The sequence below is a fragment of the Notamacropus eugenii genome, chromosome 1 (assembly GCF_028372415.1).
Source record: "Notamacropus eugenii isolate mMacEug1 chromosome 1, mMacEug1.pri_v2, whole genome shotgun sequence".
Taxonomy (NCBI): domain Eukaryota; kingdom Metazoa; phylum Chordata; class Mammalia; order Diprotodontia; family Macropodidae; genus Notamacropus; species Notamacropus eugenii.
The window spans coordinates 217,277,358-217,301,090 of NC_092872.1; the positions used below are offsets into that span (position 1 = coordinate 217,277,358).

Consider the following 23,733-nt stretch of genomic DNA (forward strand, 5'->3'; position numbering starts at 1 on the left):
ATATATTTTGACAGCTCTATTTCAACACAATTGGCTTCCTCTGTTATGTTATAAGCTTTTATTTTTTGCCTTTAAAAATATTATTCCAAGAAGTCCATAGGCTTCACAAGACTGCCAAAGGGGCAAATGCCATAATACTTTTTTCTTATCAGAAAATTTATTGCATGAATACAATTTGTTTTCTTGACAACTGCTTTAACAAAAGACATGGCAGGCAGGAAGACTTAAGTAGGATTCTTAACTGCTTTTCGTATGCAATAAAAACAATCACATTTGTTTTCAATAGTGTCCTTTGATTTAGGTCTTATAACACTTAAGTATGAAAAATAGCATTTATGACAACCATGCCTTTTCTTTTTCAAGAGGAACCACCACTCTAGAGGCAAAGATACCACCAAAGTAGACCATTAAAGCTACATTTCATTTTCTCAACACTAGGGACAAAATGACCATGGCAACTTTGAGACTTTTCTTTGTTCACTTCGGGATGTGGGGGGAAAAACGTTGAGAATTGTCTTAGAGATTTTAATAATCACTGAAGGAAAAAATTTCATTTAAGGAAATCATCATATTATTTTGCCGACTTATTCCTAGGAAATGTGGTAGGGAATATCTAAATTAAAGGCTAGACCCATTTAGGATAGTTTTCAGACAATTTGTATTAGAGATTGATTAGATATTATTCAAAAAAACATACAAACAGCTCTTCACTAAAGTTCATCATTTTCTCTAAGATGAAAGAATGGAATTATGAATTAGCTCAACCATTCTGGAAAACAATTTTGAATCATTCTCCCAAAATCAATTAACTGTGCAGACCCTCTCACCCACAGACTACTAAGCATTAAAGTATTTATTCTCAAAGGAAGTCAAGAATGGAGGAAAACACAAGAATCTTTGTAATAGCATTCTTAGTTACAGCAAAGAATTGGAAATAAGATAGGTGTTCATCAATTGAAGGATAACTAAATAAAGTATGGTATGTGAATAGAATGCAATGTTGTTCTGTTGCATGAAACTGAATATTACTAATTCATAGAAACAAAAGGAGAACTTTATGAAGTAATACAGAATGAAATAGGCAGAACCAGGAAAACAATGTACCCAATAACCACGATAATAACATAAAGGAAAATTAAAACGATGGAAAGAACATCAGCTTAAAGAGTCAGAGGATCTGAGTTCAAATGCCACTTCTGAGACAATCTGGGTAATCCAGGCACTTACCACCCTTTCATCATCTTTAAAATAAAGGCTGGGCTGCTGTTATTATCCTTTGTTCTCAAAGAGAGCTAAGACATCAGGAAGGTGATGTCATGTCTTTCAACTGAACCAGATTTAAGTGAGGGAAGGCTGTGCAGTAGTCACCAGCCTCACTTTCTCTCCCAGAGCCATCTGGTTTCAGTGGGAAGATGTAGATCAGGATGACTGGAGATGGCACTTGGAGACCTTTGCCTTTTTAAGTTAAGGTCTTTCCCAGGTCTCAGTTTGACTGAGGCAATGCCTATGCAGTAAGCGAGGCTAGGTAAGAAATGAGGCAAAGAATGGCCTCTTTTACCTAGTTTAAAAAACACACACACACACACACAAACACACTCTCTGTATATGTATATTTATGTATATATACATACACACACACATACATGTGTAATACTTATACATCTATACATCTGGGAGGGGAAGATCCAAGGAATGTAAAGTTTGATCACTGAAATGTCCCAAGATATCTTGGCTTTTACAAGCTAGATTTCTTTCTTAAGGACTATGCCTTAAACCCAGATCACTGGTTCTCACTAATTGGCCAACAATAGCCCTAGCCTCACTTGGTCATTGTTTACTCCCCCCTCCACCTATCATTTCCTAAACAATATATAACAAGAAACCAAAGTTTCTTATACACTTATTTTAACAAAAAAGATGATTTCTTAAAAATTGCCATGACATTGAGGTTTAAAGTACAATGCTCTTCATTCTGCTATTAATAATGTTCATGTACTTGTTAGGTTGACTTTACACAGACTAGGCATTAAATGTTTGTCTTTCTGCACAGAGAACATCATTGCCCGAATTTTTTTTTTTTTTAAAGAGCAAGTTATTGGAAAATTAAGTGATGCAAAATGAACCATTGGTCATATCATAGCTGTCTACCCTCTCTGAAATCTTAAGAAATAAAGGTGTTATTTTCATTTTTTGTAAAAGCAACAAAGCTACATTATTTAAAAACAGCATCAAAAGTCACAGGAGACGCTGGTGGGGTTTTTTTTCTTTTTACAAGGACAACAACCGATAATGTAGTTAGCCAATATTGTAACATGTAACCTGGTGTCAAGTAGAGGATTCTTAAAACATCTTCTGGGGTATTGGCTTAATGGATCTTCCTTCAGCAGAGAACCCATCCAAATATAATATAATCTTTAGCTAGACTCACTAGTAAAATGAATTTCTCTCATTCTGTCCAATAAGTTTTCCAAGTTATATGCTAACATTGAGTTGAATACCTTGTAAAGATTTTTAAGAAAAAGGGAGAAACACCGAGTAGAAAATACAATTTTTCAACTCGTTTGTGGATCCAAAATCTCTTTTGTAAAGTTATTAATACTTAAGTCTTTGAAAAGATGTCACTTCAGCACATTTACTTGTCAAATTGCTGTCTTCTTTGTGTTCTAGCTATAAAAGTTACTTAGCAAGAACAAAGAAATGAGGCATATTCATGTTTATCTTTAGATTTGTAACTGAAGTACACATTAAGAAAGGCCCCTGAAAGAATGATAATTATTAGGATTTCTTTGGTAAAATAGAAGTAATTGAAATAAAGTTGTTATGATGACTTTCAAAAGGAAGAGTGTCAGATTTTTACTAGAAATAGCATGATGTAGCAGAAAAGCCACCAAGTTTGGGAGTCAGCTCCTTGGTTCAAAACCTTGCTTCTAAAATTGTGTGACCTTGGGAAAGTCACAATCCCACAGCAGAATGAAGCTGATGGGTTGTCAAATGAATGGGATCCACAATACTCTGGAGGCCAGAACCAGATTAAAATGTAGTTCCTGATTTTATTTTGTTGGTGTATTTAAAAAAAAAGTAAATACATAAAAGTGGTTTTCCAAGTCAATATGTGACATGTAAGGAACCTCATGCCTAGTTTCATGGCCACCATTTCTGAGTTTGATACCACTAGGAGATGACCTTGGTGGTCTTTTTTGGCTCTAAATCTAGGATCCTAATGATTAGTTTAGAAAAACTAAAGAAAATTATTAGTAAAAAAAGAATCAAAATAATGTGTATCTACAAAGAAAGTATCTATCAAAGGTAGTTAAAGAATCTGTACTGTTTTCTGAAAATATCTAAAATTAGATATCTTAGCAAATATCTAATCATGTCTTTGTCTTAGCACATAAATTAGTTCTCTACTAAAAAGGTTGAAATTTTTTCCATAAGTCATTAGGGTATCAATAACTGTAGCTTGTATACTAACCCCAACCACTAAAGATTCAACATTTAGATAGTTATTATACATTTAAGTGTTTAAGAAAACAATAAATTACCCATAACACCCCAGCCCAAATTCTGAGAATAAGAATCAAGATGGGACAAAAATCTTCAAGTTATATGTATATGTGTGTATACTGCAAATACATTCTAGAAATGATATTCTATAGAATTAAATGTAAATTATAACAGACTGCTCTTTTAAAATAAACAACAAATCAAACACGGGTAGGAAATTTGTTCTATGGACACAATTTATCTACTTAAAGATATATATTGTAACATAAGAAAGCAAAAAGCCATATTTTAATTGATTCTAAGCAAATATTCCAAAGCTAATAAACAAGTTCTATACCTGTCAAAGTAGTCACCCTGGGGAAGAAGTGTTTGAGGCTCAAAATATTACTCTGCAGCATGTTCTTCTAAATCAGGCCTGCAGAACCTGGGGCCCACTGTCTGCCAAAAGGATTTCAGGCAAACTGCAAAAAATGTAGATGATGTTTTCCTCCTGTGGTGAGCCACAGGTTGTAAAAGCCTGTTCTAAATACTTCCAATACAGTGTGATGCTATGGACAGAGCACTGAACTTGGGAGTCAAGAGACTCGAGTCTAAATTCTGGACCTAACACTTGCCAGTTGTGTGACCTCTGGCAAGCAAAGGACTTTGCAAACTTCAAGTTGACACATAAATGTGAGCTTTCATACTTTCAGGGTGAACTTGATTTGTGTAAACAGCTAAATTACTCAGAGTGAAGCATATTCCATAAAGTTAAGTACAGTTTTATATTCTAACACATATGATTTGTATCATGGGATATCTCAATTGTTTCTGAAAGAATTCTAAAAGGTCCAAAAATTGGTTATTTTTTTAATCACAGCATCACTAGAATATATATATATATGTGTGTGTGTGTGCATATATATACATATAGCCTCCCAAGAAGATAAACCACTCAAAAATTAAGAACTCATTTGAAAGATCTAGTTTCTTTGTTCTGTGGGGGAAGAATGGTTGGGGAAGGTTCATACACTACACAGAAGAGGTTATTCCTCAAATCTTAATGGTATGAAAATAAAATATTTAATTCAGAGTATGGAAACTGATTTATTCCAGAACTGTTTCAAGTTTTTTTAAGTGTTCAGTGACTTCAGCTACTCCAGTTTCCTTCTTAACAAGTATTTATACTATAAACAGTCATCCATGTTTGCTGCCAAATTCAATACTTTGGAGTTAAAGGATCTTGCTGCAGCAACAAGAGGAAGATATGATGACTTTGCATTAAGCTTCAATTGTTTCATATTGTACACGGTTCCCCTTTGTTTAAAAAGATGGCTAAAAAGAAATTCGACCTTACAAAGGTTTGAAAATTAAAACTGGCAATGGAGTAAATAGACCATCATCATGTTAAAAGATCCGGGATCTTCTACTTCATCACTTGTAGATGTCTAAAGCAGGTCACCTATCCCTTTTTTAAGTGACTGATAAAAAAACTTAAGGCCTAAGGGCCCATGCTCAGGGCATGGCACATGAGTCTTCAAAAGGGCACTGGATCTGGAGTCAGAGAACTTGGGTTCATATCCTGCCGCTGGCACCCTGTGCGACCTTGGAAAAATCACAAGCCCTCCGGGCTTGGGTTTCACCCGTGTAATATGAGGGGGCTGGACAAGAGCTGCTGACGTCGGATCCACATACACCGCTACTCTGCAAAATGAGGAAACTGACCCCGGCTGGCAGTTACTTACCAAGGTCACATATGGGTGGTCAATACAGATTTATAAAGTAAGATTCTGTAAATCATTAAGCTGATGATCAATTAAAAGACAGTTCCAAGCAACTGCTATTCCTGCGCTGGCACCACTGGAAACTGCCCCACTTCTTGGCAGAAGGAGCTTTTTCTCAAGTCTCTGTTTGGGAACCACCTCTTAAATGCGGCCGACAGAAAAGAATGGACTAGGGCAGGAGCCCAACGTGGCACAAATACACCGAGTGCTGGCGCCCCTCCCCCACTGGCTGGCACGTAACTTTGTCGGACTTCAGGGAACAGGTAGGCGGCTCTTCCACCTCTGTTTATATTTTCCTGATAAGCAAACTAACCTAAGTAGGATCTCTTCAGCACCGAAGAGGCTCGGCCGTATTCTGTGAAATTCCTATTTCCTACCAACAGGCTCTCTCTTTTTGCACAAAGAAACGAAATTAAACGACCAGGAAAGGGCTCAACCAGGTGGGCTAGGGAGGATGTGCTCGGACGGCCCAGTGCCCATCGGGACCGGATAATACGGTACCTCCCCAGTCCCCAACCAGCAGTTGGCCGCGCCCTTACCACACCCCCCAGGGCTCTTTCATTCTACTGGCTGGCGGGCTAGCCACAAGGAGCCTCTAAGCTGGCTGTCCCCGCGCTTGTTTATGCGAGGGCCGGTCATCCGGGGGCGCCTGGGGTGCCCGAGCCAACACCAAGCGGCGGGGGGGCCCTCAGTGAGTTGGTCACATCCTCAGGGCCGCCCTCACTCATCTTTGGGGGGGACCCGGTAAAGAACACCTCCTGGGGCGACCTGGGAAACCTTCCAGTGCATCGAAACGAAGCGCAGTGGCTAACTTTCCCTGGGCGCAAGGGTCGGGGGGCTGCCTGGTCTTTCCGAGGGGCAGCAGGCGTCAGGGCCTCGCACAGCGCGCGCCATCTGCACTTTCCTTCAGAACCGCACACTAGCACCCAGAACCCCGCACGGGTGCGCCCTGCCCGGAGCACCGTCCCGGGGAGCCTCGGTCGCGCCCCGCCCCCCGGCCCGGGCACTCACCGCCCTTGCAGGGGGTACGGTGCTGGCTGTGCTGCGCCCGGTAGCCCTCGATCACCTCCCAGGAGCCGTTGTCCCTCTTGATGGGGAAGGTGACGCTCAGCACGTGGTTGCAGGGCTTGATGATGCGCAGGATGCCGCGCACCCGGTTGCGCTTCTGCTCCTCCGTCTCCCGCGTCTTCAGGTCCTCCACCAGCTTGTCCTCTACGATGCTGGAGCCGCGGTCGAAGAAGCCCTCCACCATCTTGAAGAAGTTGGGATCGTCGTCCCCGGCCCCGGCCGCCTCGCTGTAGTGGCGTCGAGGGGCCGGCGGCGCGGCGGCGGGCTGGCCCCGGGCCCGCAGGAGCAGGGCGGAGGCGGCGGGGTCCGTGGCAGCGGCGGCGGCCGAGGCCCCGGCCCGGGACAGCTGCAGCGCTTCCCCGAGGTAGCGGAACATGACGGCGGCGGCGGCTCGCAGAGGGGGGCGGCTCGGAGACGGGGGCTGCGGGACGGAGGGCCCCTCGAGACGAGGCTGTCTTCCTGGCTCGCTGCTTCCTCCTCCCCTCTCGGCGATCGCTGCCTAACGGGGAGCGAAGCTAGGGCTTTCCGGGACGGTGGCCAGAGCGACGCCTTTTAATGGCAGGAGCGCCGGGGGCGCGGGGGCGGGGACGAGGAGGAAGGGCGGGGGCGCCTGCGCGCCCAGCGCCGCTGCTGGGCGGGGAGGGGTTGGGGGGGAACCTTGGTCCCCAACGCCACCGCGGTCGCCGCCTCTATGACGACCGACGCGCGGGCCTGCGCCTCGCGCTCGAGGCCTCCGGCCCTCTCGCCCGCGCGCCCCGCTCGTGCCCGCGCGCGATGGAGGCGGGAGAGGAAGGAGAGGGCGTGTCTTCAGTCGGCGCGCGGCCTTGGCCGCGCCCGGGGGACGGGGACTGGGACCGCGGCGCTCCTCCCCGCCCGCAGCGTGCCCCCTCCTTCCCAGCGCCGCAGGGTCCGGGTCGGGCTCCGCCTCCTCCTTCCGGCTCTCCCCTCCTCTCCTCCGGACGGCGCCCTCCCCGGCCCTTCCCAGCCTCTGCGGCCCGGAGGTTCCTGAGGTCAGTGAGCCGGCCCTGGGCGGCTGGAGAGGCCCTGGCAAGGCGGCAAGGCCAAAGCCGGGGCTCGGCCTCGGGCTGAGGGAGACCTGAGGCGGGAGGCGTGAACCGGAGGCCTAGAGTGCAGACCCCCGCCCCCCACCCCGGGAGGAAGGGCAGCGTCCTAGGGAGAGGCCACGTGCTGCGGCGGCGGCTTTGACCTCAGACACCGGAAGACGGGGTTCAAAAGCGGCCGCCTTGTGTGATCCTGGGCGAATCCCCTAGTCCAGCAGACCTGGCGGCCCCGGGCAGAGGAGACTGGCCTTGGCCCCTTTTTGTATCCCCAGGGCCTGGCACGCAGTACGTGCCTAGCCTCTCTGGGCCTCCGGTTCCATGTTTGTGAAGTGAGGAGTCTATTGATGACCTTCCCAGTCCCTTCCTGCCCCAAGCCCGTGGTCCCCGTGAGTCCGACCCTAAGGACGAGGCTCCTGCCCCTGGGTCTCTTAGATCAGCCAAGCGCCGTCCACGTGTGGGGGAGGGGCGGGAGCAGAAGAGCGCGGCGGACCTGGCTCTGAGAGATCGCTTGGCTAATGAGGGAAAGGCTAACGGAGGCGACGAGGCCTCGTGTGGTCCTTAGGGTGCAAAGCGAAATGTCCCTCTGTGTTCGTTTTTCATTTAAGTAGTAAGTTGTGCTGCCCCAAACTTGGGCGAAGTCCTGCCATGCTGTCAGTGCCCGCGTGTTCCCTACGTGGAGCCGTCGGACGAGGACTCCATGCCGGCTCTTCAGGAGCCGGGGCCCGGCCCCATCTGCACGGGCACCTGCCAGGATGAGGGCTGAGGGCCCGAGTCCTCTGGGGTCTGCAGGGAGGCGGGGGCTGCGGCGGCCCTCAGCCGCATCTCCGGGCCGCCACAGCCCCTGGTCTCCGAACAAAACATGGGGTGACCCTTGGAAGGCGTTCCCTGCCCATTCCCATAGTCACAGGTGGCATGCTTGGGGATCAAGGTGGGGTACCTGGTAGCTTTGGGTTGAGGGCCCTTCACACCGATCCAGTAGCCACAGTAACCAGGAAGGCCGAGTCTGGGAACTAATGGATAAGCCCCCAGTATCAGTGAACTGGCAGGCTGGCTCAGGGGATGGAGTGCTAGACCAAGCAGTGTTCATTTCCGGACCTTTAATGAAGTCATGCCCCGGGGAAATTCATAGAGTTATTAGCAGGCAAAGGTTTGGAGCTGGGTAAGGGGAGCACTCCAGGAGATGGCAAGGTAGGCAGTGAGAGGGACAGCCCCGCTGGGAATGTTGGATCAATTGTTCATAATCAAAGCCCAGTACTCCTGATCTAATGTATGATTAGGCTTCTGAAGGAGTGGAAAAATAAGTCCATTGTAATGGAAACGTGGAGGAGATAAACGTTCTGCGATTAAATATTAGCGCTGTAGAAATCTGATTGTCAGCAAATTCAATTGATTGCCAGAATGAAGAATGTGATACCACCTGAAGACTAAAGGAAGCATTTTTTTTGAGTGAGGTAGATAATATTAATCATTGAGATTAATCTGATGTTTAAGATGATGTAATAGGGGACAAACCTTAAAATAGGAAGATGTTTTGGAGACTATTGTTTTTCCACTCAGATTTTTCATTAATGTCAGTGAATGAACTACAGGAAATTCACAGTTAACACGATTAATTTGCAGCTTTCCTTTCTATACTATGAAATATATCCTTTGTATTTTAAAAATAGGAAATTACTTTGTGACCTTGGCCCAATTCATCTAGCTTCTCAACGTTTCAATTTCTTCATCTAGAAAAGTAAAGGTTTATACTAGATGCTCTCTGAGGTTCTTTTCAGCTATTATTTAATTATCCTAAATACAATTCCATTAAATTCTTATTTAGGAATATTGTATTAGTTTAGTGATAATTTGTAAAGTTTCATCTGAACGAGTAGCAATATAGTTGACTAAAAAAAATATCAAATGGTTCTTGCAAGACTTTCCCTGCAGGTGTGTTTGCTCTCTTCCCATATTTACAAGTATTATGTAATCTGTATGATACCTCCATGTGGCATTAACTTCATATTTTTGCTTCTCACAAGGAAGGTTTTAATATAGAACTAGATAGTAAATTCTTCCTTAGTTGTAAATTAGGCATTTAGAAGTACAATGATTCAGATTGTTAATCCAACAAATATTAAATCATCAGCTTACATGTATTATTACAGTTTTTAATGGATAAATTTAGGTGACTTAGAAACTAGTATCAATACTAAGATATTTAATTTACCCAGCGGAACATGTACTAGAAATTCTTTAATTTTCACAGTATTCTCAAATGTTGCTGAATAGCATTTTTCCTAATTGATTCAGTGATCTCAAAATCAACAAGCATTTTATTAAGTAATTCTTGCCGTCTAGTCACTGTGCTAAACTCTGGGGATTATCTGTACCCTCAGGAGTCTAACATTTTAAGGAAAACAAGAATGTATAGAAATATATGCAGAATAAATACAAGGGAATTTAATGGAAAGTGGTTGAAGAAGAAAAACAGGCACTAACAGGGAAATTTGGAAAGGCTTTATTTAGAAATGTACTTCTGTTATTGACAACTTCCTTTTCTATAAATGCAGTTATATATTGGTTGAGTTAACCATCATTTGTTAAATATTTTCATTAAAAGAAATATATCTTTTCATTTTTAGTGAAATATATGCTGTGTCAACTGATGCATCTTGGGTAGATATCTTACCAGCTTATGGTCAGGAAGTTGAGGTAAGTATTTGCCTTCACTAGATTATATTACGTATACGTATGTGGACATCTGACTTACAGCTTATATTTTTGAAGTGTATTTCAAAAGGTAAAGTAGTACAAGTAGTACAAGTGAATGATATAAATTAAAAGCTAGAAATTTGTGATAACTTTTCACTTAAAATTGAATTTTTTGCTATAGGATAATCATATATTTTTAAAGAAAGTTCATTAAAAGCTGGATTTTACTGTCCAAGTTAATATTTTTTGATAGGTATAGCCTATATGAAAAGAAATATTTAACTAACCGTGAACCACATACTAATACAAATTGAAGGAACATTTTAAGGATTTGTTTTATTGAATCTCATTCATTCAACCAGCATTTATTGAGTGCATCAAACTGTTAGCTGTACCTAGGGATACAACAACGTAAAAAGACAATGTCTCAGTCTTCAGGGTAGCCATTTACCCCAGATTGAAGAAAATCGTATCTTCTTTATTGGTCCAAGCATTTGTTAAGCTCCTAATAAGGCCTTATTAGCTGAGATAAAGAGAAGTGGATGAATTCTTGGGAACTATTCAGGCTTTCTTGAAACAGTAAAATCATTGGGGAAAGGGAGGTACTGAAGGAGACATTCAGTACCTTTATGAAATAATAGCAGACATTGCATAAAATGGAGTCAGTCATATTCTCCCCCAAATCCACTTTCAACAAGGAAGGATAAATTGGGAAGGCACTGAGAGCTTAAGGAGGACTTGGAAAAGCTTCTTATAGATGACATTTTAGTTGGAATTTGAAGAAAACCAGAGAGACAGGGAGGCATAAACAAGGAAGGAGGGAGATCTGGGCATGGAGGACAGTCAGTAAAAATGCCTGGAGTCAGGAGATAGAGGTGTGTGTGAGGAACTGCATGGAAGCAGGCGAGTGGGGAAAGAAGAAGTGAGGTGTTAGAAGAATGGAAAGATGGGAAAGCCTGATTATGATGAAGGGTTTTGACTACCAAGTAGAGGATTTTACATTTGATTCTGCATGAGCTAGGAGGCCACTGAAGTATTTATTGAATTGGGGGGCAGGAAGGTGATCTGATTAGACCTGTACTTTCAGAACATCAGTTTAACAACTGAGTAGAGGATGGACTGGAGGTAGGGAGAAAGTAGAGGCAGGGAGATCAACCAGCACTCTTGAAATAGTCCAGGTATGAGGAGGTGAGGGCCTGCACCATAGTGGTATCATTGTGAGGGGAAAGAAGAAGGTGTACAGGAGAGATGTTATAAAGGTAGAATCAACAGAACTTGACATAAGACATATGGAAGGTGAGAGAGTGTGAGGAGTCAAAGATGGCAGGGAAGATTGGTACCCAAGACAGTAATGGGGAAATTGCGAGGGGAGAGGAGGGAATAAAGTTAATGAATTCAGTTTTACATATGTTGAGCTTAAGATATCTACAGGACACCCAGTTTGAGATGTTCAGTAGGCAGCTGGAAATATAAGACCAGAGATCAGAAAGAGAAGTAGGGCTGAATCAATCTGAGAATCATAAGTGTAGAGATTGTTGTAAAATCTGTTGGGAATTGATGAGATTACAAGCAAAATAGTTAAATAGAGAAGAGGGCCCAGAACAAAACCTCAAAGGACACAGACTGTTTGTGGGTGTGACCTAGATAAAGATTCAGCAGAGAAAACTGACTAGGGAGAGGCTGAATTAAGATGGTAGAGTGAGAAGAAGCGATTGAGTTTAGCTTGCCACTATCCCTTCTCCACAACAATCTAGAAAATTCACCAGTCCAAATTCTGATTGGGATAGTACATAAATAGGGTACACAAGGAAGAGTTCATATAGTAGAGAAGACAGTAGGGGAAGAGTAGGTGATACTTGAACCTTACTCTTATCTGAACTGCCTAAAAGAGGGAAGTATACATGCATATATAGAAACAGGAAAATAGGAGGAAAAGGAGCTAAGGAAAAGGTATGGGGAGGGAATGAGGGGGAGAATAGATTAAGGGAGGCAGTGGTCAGAAGCATTACACACTCCTAAAGAGGAGTCAAGGAGAAAAGGAGAAGAAAAAGTATAAGAGAATAAGATGGAGGAAAATAGAGGTCCATAACTGTGAAAGTAAATGGGATGAACTCACACATAAAATAGAAGAGGATAGCAGAATTTAATAGAAACCCGACTTCAACAATGGTTTATAGGAAATACATTTGGAACAGAGTGAAACTCACAATTAAAATAAGGGACTAGAGCAGAATCTGTTATGCTTCAACTGAAATAAAAAAAGCAGGAGTAGCAATCATAATCTCAGACAAAAGGAAAAACAAAAATAGACTAATTAAAAGAGATAAACAGAAAAAACTACATTTTGCTAAACGGTACCATGGACAATGAATTAATATCAGTACTAAAGATAGATGCAGCAAATGGCATAGAAAAAGTTAAATGAGTTACAGAAGGAAGTAGACCATAAAACCAAATAGTAGGGGACTTCAGTTTACCCTCTCAGATCTAGATAAATATAAAACCAGAAAATTAAAGAAAAAAGTTAAGGGAATGAATAGAATTTTAGAAAAGTTAGTTGTGATAGACATTTAGAGATTACTGAATGAGAATAGATAAAAGTATACCTATTGTTAGCTGTGTATGGTATGCATAAAAATTTACCATGTATTAGGGCATTAAATACTGCACAAATGTAGAAAAGTAGAAATTGTAAATATATCTTTTAGTGACTGTGATGCCATAAAATTTCATTCAATAAAGGGACTCTAACAAAGATTAAAAATTAATATGTAACTTAATCCTAAAGAGTAAATGAGACAAAGAACAAATCAAAAACAGTCAATAGTTTAACTGAAAAAAATAAAAGTAGTCCCACATAAGAGAACCAGGAGATAGCATCATCAGGAAAACTAGAGAGAAGAAAATAAAAAATAATAAAGTGATTGACAGAGTCAGAGGCTGCAGAGAGATCAAGAAAAATGAGGATTGCGAAAGAAACCATTAGATTAGTCAGTTTAGAAATCATTGATAACTTTGGAGAGAACAGTTTCAATTAAATAATGAAGTTATAAGCCAACTTTGTTTTCACCTGCAGAGAGATGAGAACCATCAAGTATAGACAGCTTTTTCAAGAAGTTTAGCCACAAGAATGAGATGGGCTGGATCTAGTTAAGGTTTTTTGAGGATGGGAGACACTTCTTGTTGTTTGCATTTTTCATGTTTGTAGTCACTAAGGAAGCAGCCAGAAGATGGAGAGATTGAAGGTTAAAGAACGAGGATGACAGAGGAATTATCTTCTGGACAAGATAGGATGGAAATGGGATCCCTTTTGTATGTAGAGGTTTGTCCTTGGCAAACAGGATGGCCATCTCTTTGTGTGAGATGAGCAAAGAAGGTGATGATGGCAGAAGGCATCTAAGTGTTAGGAATTGAGGAAGAATGGAGAAGAGGGAGCTCTCAGTAGAATGGCCTCAATTTTTCTGGAGAAATATGAGTCAGGGTTCTCAGCTGAGGGTGTAGGGATTGAGGAGCCATGGGATATTTGAGGAGGGATGAAAAGGTTTGGAAGCGCTGCTGTGGTGAGTGGGATAATGAGTCAGTTAAGGGAGTATAAAAGGATTGACTTGTCTTAGTGGGGTAACATAAATTTGTAGTGGACCCAATTAGCACAGTTTTGTTACTTTCCCTAGCTTTGTTCAGCACTCATGATTTAGGAGTGAAGGCAGCAGATGGTGGGAGTAATTTGAGGCTGAGGCTTGACAGAGCAATAACTTCAGTAGGTTAAGGAGGCAGGTGACTGGTGTCTCAAGAAGAGGACAGTGTAGAGTTGAGCTGGTTTATCAAGATAGAGAAGGGAGGTGAATGTAGCTAGTGTAGGGATGATGTCCTAACAGAAATGAGGGATGGAGGAATTGGAGGTCATGGTTTGAAGGAAGAATAGGATTTGGGTTGGCAAGGCGGAGGGAGAGGGAGAATAATAAAAATAAGTCGGTTTCAGAGTTCATCAGCATAGAAGCAGAACACTTCTGGGTGATGCCAAGGTTAAGGGTGTGACCATCTTTATGTGGAACTGAGTTGAAGTGGAAGAGTAATTTATGGAAATGAGTGAATTGAGGAATTTGGAGGTTAGGGTGTTTGAAGGAGCACCATTGAAGTTGGAGTTCTCGAGTAGGAGGGCAAGAGTTGGGGAGAGGACAAAGACTGAGCCAGGCACCAAACTTGTGAGGGAAGGAAGAAGAGTATGCTGGAGGTCAGTAGACAACAGCTACCCCAATCTTGATTGAGTGATGGAGATTTGGTGAACTTTACAGGAGAAATTTGTGAGTGGTGGTGATAGAGGGAGAATCCGAAAGTGGCAGTGGTGAGCAAGAAGTGTTTTCATCCCTCATCCAAAGAAGAGGGGGGAACAGCATGAGTGGATATATGAGTGAGAGTGCAGCAGGGCTGGAAAGAGTGATCACGGAAGAGGGAGCCAGGTCTCATTTGGTGCAAGAAGATAGAAGGAGCAAGAAAGGGAAAAAACACAGTGGAAGGGATAGACATAATTGGGTTGAGGGATTGATGTTAAGGGAGTGCTCAGTGGCGGCAGTCTTGGGTTGAAAATCTTTTCAATAAGGAGAGAACGAGGATTGGTAATAGTATGAAGGATGAGTTCAGATAGTTGTTATGATGAGAGGGCAGTGTCCACTGCTATGGAGACATGGGTATCCTTGAGTATGATGGAATGGGTAAATTCAGCAATGTCAGCTGGAACCAGCTTGTGACGGACTTTAAATGTCAACCAGAAACTTTGTACTGGAGGCAGCTTTAGGAGCTTCTTGAGCAGGGGAGTTTAAGAGTCAGCCCTGGGATGTAGGAATGGCAGTTTGGCCATTGTGCACAGGAGAGAGAGATTAGAAATTGAAAGAACAGTTAGGAGGTTGTAGTAACAGATTTAAACCTAGCTATGAAGAACAAAGGACAGAATAGCTTCTGGAGAGGATGAGGCTACTTCTTTCCTGAGGCAGCCACCATCTCCAGGCTTAGTTACCACTCACAGAGTTCATTATGTAGTGGCTACCGCCTTCACCATCCTCCCCCATCAGGCCAGACTCTTTGTGTCCTGGTTTCCCATACCCCATTACCTCTCCCCCACATTCAGATACTATGACATAAGGAATGATACTATTTAATTGATCAGCATTATGAGAGCTTTGAATAATAACAAGATATTACTTTTAAAGCTTGTGAAGTGCTGTACATCAGTTATTTCCCTTGATCCTCACCACAATCCTGTGACAGAAGTATTCTAGGTGTAAGTGTATCATTATTTTATTACAGATAAGGAAACTGAGTCTGAGGTATAGCTGGTTGGTTGTTGTCCTTTGTTCCTGAAGAGGACCAAAAGGACATCACTATGCTAAAGTTAAGATCCAGTGTGTCCAACTGTGGCTGATCAGACCAATACAAGCTCAGAATGTTCTACCATAGGTTGGGCACAAATAGTCCATGTGAACGTTTGGGGTAGAGTCTCTAAATTTGCACGTCACATTCTTTTGAGCTGATTCAGTTCTGCTTTGCTTATAGAGCACAGCAACTTCTCTGATGTGGGCATGCCGTACTGAGCAGTCCCATACCAGTGTCTCCCATGTCACACAATCAGTTCCAAAGTTCTTGAGAGACCTTGAGCGTGTCCTCGTATCCCTTCCTCTGACCACCATGTGAGTGCATGCTCTGTGTGAGCAATAAAATAGTCTTTTTGGCAAGCCCACGTTTTGTGCATTCAAACAAAGTGACCTGACCGGCCCATCAGACTTGTACTCTCTGAAGCAGAGTTGGAATGATACCTGCAGAGTTCTCTTGCAGCAAGATCTGTTTGTCTTTCAGGCCTAGGGGATTTTGTGTTGTCTGTAAGTAGGCACACATTCCGTGTGCCAGTGTTGAGTGCAATCATCTTTGCAGGCGTTTTTTTCTACATTTTTTTGTGTTTTGATTGCACAGTGGGATTCCCTACCTGCCCAGGTAATCACGCCAGGGTTGGGTAAGCAGAGAATTTTTAGGGCCCCTTTTCTAGTCCCTTTCTCATACCAGGAGGTGAACAGTGTGATCCTTAAAGGGTTGCTCAGATACCCAGGGGACTGCTGAGTCCCACTGCTGCTTCTAATGAGAAAATAACCCCATGACCTGGGCTGCCTTTGTGCAGGATTGTGACTACACCTCCCAGTGTATGTGCACCTGCTGCGCTGTCACTTGCCTGTCACTACAGGACTTTGAGATAGGTAAAATGGTATGGGTGATGTCTTTTGATTCATGTTTAAATTGGATTTAAGTGAAGCAGGGTCTGAGGTATAGCTAATGAAACCCCTGAGAGTCAGTTTCCAAGTAATTAATAATCAATTTGTTAATTAGACTAGTTAATAATAAATAAATTGATGGTTTCTTTTGATAACCAAAGATGCCAAGTGAGACTCTGAAACACTTTAAATCATATGTGTACTTTCTGACAGGGAACTCCTCTGACAAGTGAAATGGTAGACATTATTAAATGTCTGAAGAGAGAAAAGTCTTCAGCTTCTCCTGCTGAGGAGGACCTGTGGCTTGATCATGAGACTCAGCACTTTCCAGCAATCTGGACAAGGGAAACCAATTTCATCTGGACCTCTCTGGCTAGTTTTTTCCTTCATAAGCTATGTCTCCCTCAACTCTAATGGAGGGGATCAAGGACAGGGGTTATTTCCTCAGGATAAGGGCTTGCCCAGACTAACTTCTATTTATATTCTAAACTAAAATGAGGTTTCCCGGTTGGGTGCTGTCCTGCCTAACCTAGTTAATGTAGCCATGGGGGCTAGGAGAATAATCTTGTCTCTTGTCATGCCCTTTAGAGACTAACGTTGTCAAGAGTTGAGTCTTAAAAGAAATAAGAGGAAAAGGATGGATCACTAATTAATACTTACTAGTATAATCTTATAATATTAATTTCCCTCCAGAGAAGTTCTGAGGAATGATTTTGCACCCAAATTGAGTGTTCTATCTTCTCTGCTCTCTACTACCTTTAAAGTGTATTTGGGTAAACCAGTTGTCTCATGGCTTGGCAGACCCACTTTGGATTTTAATCCCCTTCTGGAGATTTTCTTTTTTCAGGGCCTCACTGAAATGAACTTCCTGAGATTTCTTGTGAAGTTAGTGTCACTCATAGTCGATGGGTCAAAAACCCTCACAATATTTAGCTTGGCTTTTTCTAAAATCAGATTATAAAACCTTTCATTCCTTTCCTAGAATGGTGGATGGGGAGCTAGCCTCAAAGTCAAGAAGACCTGGATTTAAGTCTTGTCCTGGCTTATTGTTCCCAGGCAAATCACTGAACCGCCCTGTGTCCCAGGAAATTTGTAAGACTAAAATCACAGAGCACTAGCTTATCTGCCCTGGTGGAATGCATTTTCTCACTTGGCAGAAGTTCCTTGCTGTTTCATCTGCTGACATTTTTTCAGGGCCTATGAGGTGCCAAGCATCTGTATTGGACACTAGGTACAGATAGAAGTGAAGCAACCCCTGCCTTATGGTCTAGTGAGGGGATAAAAGTAGACTTACATAGATAAGAACCAGGTAGATAAAAATGATTTTTGGAACAGTAGACTCCAGTAGCTAGGAGGCAGGTGGGGATACCAGGAAAAGCTTCACTTAGGTGACAGTTTTGGGGGGGATATGAATTATATTTTATTTTCCCCCCTTCTTCCCCAACAATTGAGAATGAGGGAAAAGCAAAGCCTTTATTACAAATATGTAAAGGTAGTATAGAAACAAATTTCTGCATTGGACATGTCTAAAATTTTTTGTCTCATTCTGCTTTTGCTTCATCATCAGTCCAGTGGAATCCTACTCAGTCATCATGCTAATCAGAGTCTCTAATTCTTTCAGAGTTGTTTGTCTTTACTATATTATTATCAGTGTATAATATGTTCTCCTGGTTCTATTCTTTTTGCAAGGTTCTGAAAGGGAGAAAAGATAGATGGATTAATCAAGGGAGAGATTTTTGAGGTTTGGGGAAGTTAGGGTAGTAGGCCAAGAAGACCAGGAAAAACTGAAAATTAGTGTGGGGATGAGAAAAAAGTTAATAGGCTGGAGAAGATGGGATGGTTTAGGTCTGTTTAGGAGGTTAAAAGGATTGCCTTGCTGCAGTGGAGGCCCTGTTTAGATTACTTAACATGAATTTATAGTGGACCCAGGAAGATAGGATTATTTATAAATTCCCATTAAAAAACTTTAAATAGAGTTTATGAGTGTCTCAGCAGAAAACTCACAGTTTAATCCAAGTTCATCCAAGACTGACAATATGTTATTATTGAAATAGGCAAATGTTTAAAAAAGGAAAATTTTAAAGTATTTTATCTTCATTCTACCAACACGGTATTGGTGTTATAGATATTCTTACTCCCCCTTTACAAAAGAAATTAAGGCTCAGAGATTTTAACAGTCTTGCCCACAGTCACACAGTAAGTTAATCTGCAATAAAGATCGTTACTTTTCACTATTTTTCATGTAATGTTAACGTTTTACCCTAAAAGTACGCATATATGAACTGTTTGTTAAATGAAATCATTACTAATTTATCCTATAATTCAGTCATTTACACTGCCTATATGATAATATCTAACAGTTATATAGTGCTTTCAAGTTTATTATTTTTGTATCTCTCTAGTTATGCTTGTTTAGTGTTAATTACTTTAAACAGGGCTTAAGAGGAAGCATTTTAAATTAAACCTGTCTAGCGTATTCAAATATACTGATAGAACAAAGTGATTTCATTTTGATTCAAATGTAAGATTTACTAATATTTGCTAAATGTTAGTCTCAGTTAACAATTTTATCAGAGAGAATGGTGAATTTCCAGTCTCCACCACTGACAATCAGTTAATCAGAGGTTAATAAAATTTGCTCCTTCAAGCTTATGGTTAATATTATTTTATTTTTAAAATCTTTATTGGTATCTTTTGTTTTTATATCAACTACATTTCCCAATATATCCCTGTGTACCTTGAGGTACAAAATTTAAAAAAAGAAGAGGGAAACCCCATTTCAGTAAAATAACCCATACTTCTGTTGTCTGACAGTCTGTTGGCCCTCTACAATTGGCAGCTTTCAGTGTTGTCCTTTGGTTTTTTGGTAGCTGTTCTTTACATTTACATTATCCTAGTCATTGAATCTGTGTTTTCCTAGTTTTGCTTACTTCACTTTGCATCATTTATATGTCCTCCTGGGCTTTTTTATATTTGGTATAGTCATCTTTTTTTTTTTTTAAATATCTTTTTATTGATATCTTCAGTTCTTTTTTTTTATCACCAAAATTTCCCTCAGTAATCCTTCCCCTCCCCCCTCCCAGACAGCCATCCCATATAATAGGTAATATTTTTAAAGGGAAAAAAGAAAAGAAATAAGGAAAACTGAAAAAAAATCTGAAAATGTATAATGCGCCATGCCTGTGGATCTTCTCCTACAAAACTGCAAGCAAGGGTGGGTGGAGATATTTTTTCATGTCTCTTATTTGGAGCCAGACTAGATTGTTGGCCTCTTGCTACATTCACCTTTGATTGCCCTTTGGTAATCTTCCCACTTACACTGTTGTTATCTTGATTCGGATTACTCTGTCAGTTACTTTAAATCCGTGTTTCTCTGTATTTTTCAAATTCATCATTTCTTATGGCACAGTAATCTTCCACTCCATTCAGGTACCATGTTTGTGAAGTCCTTTTCCACTTGATGGGCATCCATTTGGTTTCCAATTCTTTACTTCTATAAAAGTAACACTTGTTGTTTGCCCTTCATTTTCGAGGAGGAATGCTGTCACAGGGTGCTGTCTTGACCTCACTTAAATCCATTTCATTCGCAAAAAAAGAATGCTACAAGTCTTGTGGTGAATATGGGGAATGTCTGGGTCAGTGTGGCTATTTTAGTCACTATTTCTTTAATTGCAAATTGCTTTCCGAAATGGTTGTGCTTACTCATAGCTCCACCCACAGTAGTAGTGTGTTTATCTTCCCACAACCCTTCCAGCATTAATTACTTGCATCTTGTATCAACTTTGCCCATTTGCAAGGCATAAGAAAAAACCTCAGAGTTGTTTTGATTTGTGTTTCTCTTATTCTTAGTGATTTGGAGCATTCTTTCATATGGTGGTTAGTAGTTAGCTGTTCCTTTGGGAATTATTTGTTCCTGTCTTTTGACCACGTTTAGACAGGCTGATTCTGATTCATCTTCCACTTGGCACACTTGATTTACTCCTATATTTATTGTGAAAGCTTGTAGAGTATTCTCTTTGCAAATGATGCTTGCTTTTGGCTTTCAGGAGATGCTTTTTTATGATATTAAGAAAAGGTGTTTCCAAACCTGTACTTTGTGGAATATTTAGCATAAAAGAATGTTATACTAGTTGTCAAAGGCTTTTTCTGAATCTGTTGAGATAATCATGGTTTTTTATATTTTTGCTTTTAATATTGATTATGTTGATTCCTTGAATCCCCACTTGAAATCAAGATTGGTCACAATGAATGATTTATGGCATGGAGACTGGCAATATTTTATTGAAAATTTTTGAATCAATATTCATTAATGATATAAGTCCATAGTTCTTTATCCTTCCCTGGTTTAGGTATTAGGACTGTATTTGTCACATAAAAAGTTTAATATAGTACTTTCTCAATTTTTGAGAACAGTTTGTGTGGTATTGGTACTAGTTGTTTTTTTAAAAGTTTAATAGAACTCCCCTATGAATCCAAAAAGCCTGGGAGTTTTTTCATTTAAAGGTGATTCTGTTTCTAAGATTCCATGAATTAAAATCTCTCTTTGGTCTTTTGTTAGTTTCTATTCATTCCTCTATTTCTTTTGTGTTCTTAGTTTTGGTAGCACATGGAAGGTTCTGATAGTTCCTTTCATTTCTTCTGGCTATGTGAATTTATTTTCTTCATTTGCTGTTTTGTTCAGTTAGCCCTCTTGACAAAAGGTACATCAATTTTATCATTTCTGTAAGGATTTTGCTTCCTACTTTAAAATTTGTACTCTAATTTTTAATATCTCCTCTTTGGTGCTTATTTTATCGAAGCAGCTAAGATGACAACTAGGTAGATAAAGTGCTGGATTTAGAGTCAGGAAGACCAGAGTTCAAATCCAGACTCAGATACTTACTAGCTGTGTGATCCTAGGCAAGTCACTTAACCTGATCTGTTTCAGTTTTCTCAGCTATGAAAAGGAGATAATATTATTTAGCTCCTAGTTTTATTATGAGGATCAAATAAAATAATATTTGTAATATACTTTGCAAACCTTGCTATGCTACAAAAATGCTTGTTATTGACAAGGTTTAGGGGTACTAGGGGCCCCAAAACACCTACAGTCCAGGTCCTGCTCAAATGAATTCGACTCAAGCCTCCTTAAAGCCAAAGAAAACAAAGTTTATTATAGATTCGCCATCTTGGGTTGGCTCTTGGAAAATTGGAAAAAATTCAGCTTCTCTAAAGAACTTAAAAAGAAAAAGTTGGTGTTCTTTTGCAACAACACACTTTGGCCTCAGTATCACCTGAAGGACAACTAAGTGTGGCCCATGTTTGGGACCTTAAAATGTAAAACTCTTTTACAGTTAGAATTATATTGTCTCCAAAAGGAAAAATGGATAGAAATACCTTACATAAGGGCCTTTGTCAAACTCTCTCAGGACCCCATTCTCAGAAAAGATTGTAAGATGCTTGTAGCTAAAGCTGCCCCACAAAAGGGAAATAGGGTGAATAGGATGTTTTGGATGACCCCCTGTTTATGGCTCCTAGGGTCTCGACCTCACCTCCTTCCCTACCTCCATTATCGCTATCTCAACCCCTCCCCCCTCCCCAATCCTCCCTGAACCCTCTTCCAGCTCCCCAACCTCCTACTGCTCCCCTACCTCCCCTAAGCCTTCCTACCCTCCCCGTCCTTGGCCAACCCTTCCTTCCTTTGGTTTCCTTTCCATTTCCTTTACCCCAGCCCCCCTCAATTCCTGCCTCATTTACCTATCCTCCTATCTCCTCCCATGGCCCCTCCCCCCTTGGCAACCCCTGCTCAGTTCCCAGCCATGGGTCTTGCTGAGGTGCCTCTCTCTGCAGCCCCTCTCGATGGGGCAACATTCACTCAGGCCTCAGGCCCCACCCCCATGGCAGTCTCTACAGTATCAGTGCCAGTAACCCACCCCTCCTTGGGGACTCTACCTCACACCCCAACTACAGGCCTTACCGAGATCCCTCACTCTACAGCTCCTCTCCCTGAGGCAACATTCACTCCAGCCACAGGCCCCGCTCTGTGGCACTCTCTGGGCATGTCCCCCTGCTACTCCTACTCCTCTTCCTCAGGTACCAGCTAGTCTTTCCCTTGCCAGCCAGATCCCCTGGCCCTGCAGCCTAATCCAGTTCAGCAGGCATTCCCCAGCCCCTCCCTCACAAGAAGTAGGACTTCTTGTCTCTCTAACCAAGCCCCTGCCCCCACAGCACCTTCAAGATTTTTTTCCCTTGAGGGAAGTGCATGCCCTGTATCTCATCCAGGTTAGAGCAACTGAGGAGATGACTCAGAAGACCCCACTAGGTTTGCTGAGGGTTTTAGGGACATATCCCTACGATTTGAACTTTCTTGGAAGGATCTGCATATTCTTTTCTCTGTCTGTTGTACCACTGAAGAGGAGAGAATTTGGGAACATGCCCAAAAGTTTGGGAATTGTATGGCTAGCAATGATCCCATAAAATACCCTCCTGGAGCAGCTGCTGTTCCCACTAGTGATCCAGGATGGGATTATCAAACAACTGAGGACAGGGGAAAGAGAGACTTTATGGTAATTTGCCTGTTAGAAGGCCTAAAAACTGCATTTCAAAAACAATTTTAAAAATCAGGGAAATTACTCCGGGAGAAGAGGAAAACCCTGCCCTTTTTCAAGATGGGCTAGTAGAAGTTATTAAAAAGCATGCAAATTTGGATCCTGACTCCATAGAAGGGGCAGCAATCCTTAGCATGTATTTTATTAATCAGTCTGCCCCAGATATTAGGAGGAAACTGCAGAAATTGGCAGTGGGACCCCAAACACCTCAGACCCAATTACTGGAGAAGGCCTTTGGAGTCTTTAACAACAGAAGCCTCCTCGTTGCAGCAGAGAAAAGAGAATGAAGGAGAAAGGCCAGGGCCAGGGAACATGCTCAATTCTTGGCTGCTGCCTTGGCCAGGAAAAGACCCAGGGAGCACCCCTCCAGGGTGCCCCCATGGAGGAAGTCTGGCTACTTGGGTAGTAGGGAAATCAGCTTTTGATGCCAGAAGGAGGGTCACTGGTCCAGGGAGTGCCGAGGCCATGTGACCAGGAGGAACATTGGAGGAAAAATTGTCCCTCAAGTTGGAAAAGTGGTGGAGCCGACCCCAGTACCCTGTCCTCCAGTCTTCTCAAGACTTGGAACAACAGGAAAGCCTGGGTGCTGGCAATGCTCCCACTTTCTCCACCTCTCTCGCTAAGCCCTGGGCAAAAACGAAGGCTGAAGGTAAGGCTACCCATTTTAACATGGCTAAGTTCTCTGCTTTAACCAGTTACTCTGGCCCTACCCTACTCTTGACCCCTTGGATCATAGGCATTGAAGGGGAAACGAAGGAATGTCTCCAGACATACCCCCTCCCCCCCAGCCTACTTGAGGATC

At 42.0% G+C, this 23,733-nt stretch overlaps 2 protein-coding genes across 12 annotated transcripts in view; one reads left to right on the forward strand and one right to left on the reverse strand.

The window, feature by feature from the left end:
* The window catches only part of GLUD1 (glutamate dehydrogenase 1), a 35,676-nt gene extending 28,773 nt beyond the window's left edge, over positions 1-6,903 (reverse strand). The window contains exon 1 of the mRNA XM_072627320.1: positions 6,279-6,903. Coding sequence (XP_072483421.1) covers positions 6,279-6,711 — 433 coding nt within the window. The 5' untranslated portion in view covers positions 6,712-6,903. The remainder of the gene's footprint in view (positions 1-6,278) is intronic.
* The window catches only part of SHLD2 (shieldin complex subunit 2), an 82,844-nt gene continuing 63,660 nt past the window's right edge, over positions 4,550-23,733 (forward strand). For 5 of the 11 annotated variants that reach the window (XR_011971343.1, XM_072627291.1, XM_072627318.1 and 2 more), the window contains exons 1-2: positions 7,050-7,345; positions 10,021-10,090. The gene's annotated coding sequence lies outside the window, so the exon portion shown is untranslated. The other 6 variants (XM_072627297.1, XM_072627311.1, XM_072627293.1 and 3 more) reach the window with 5 other exon arrangements.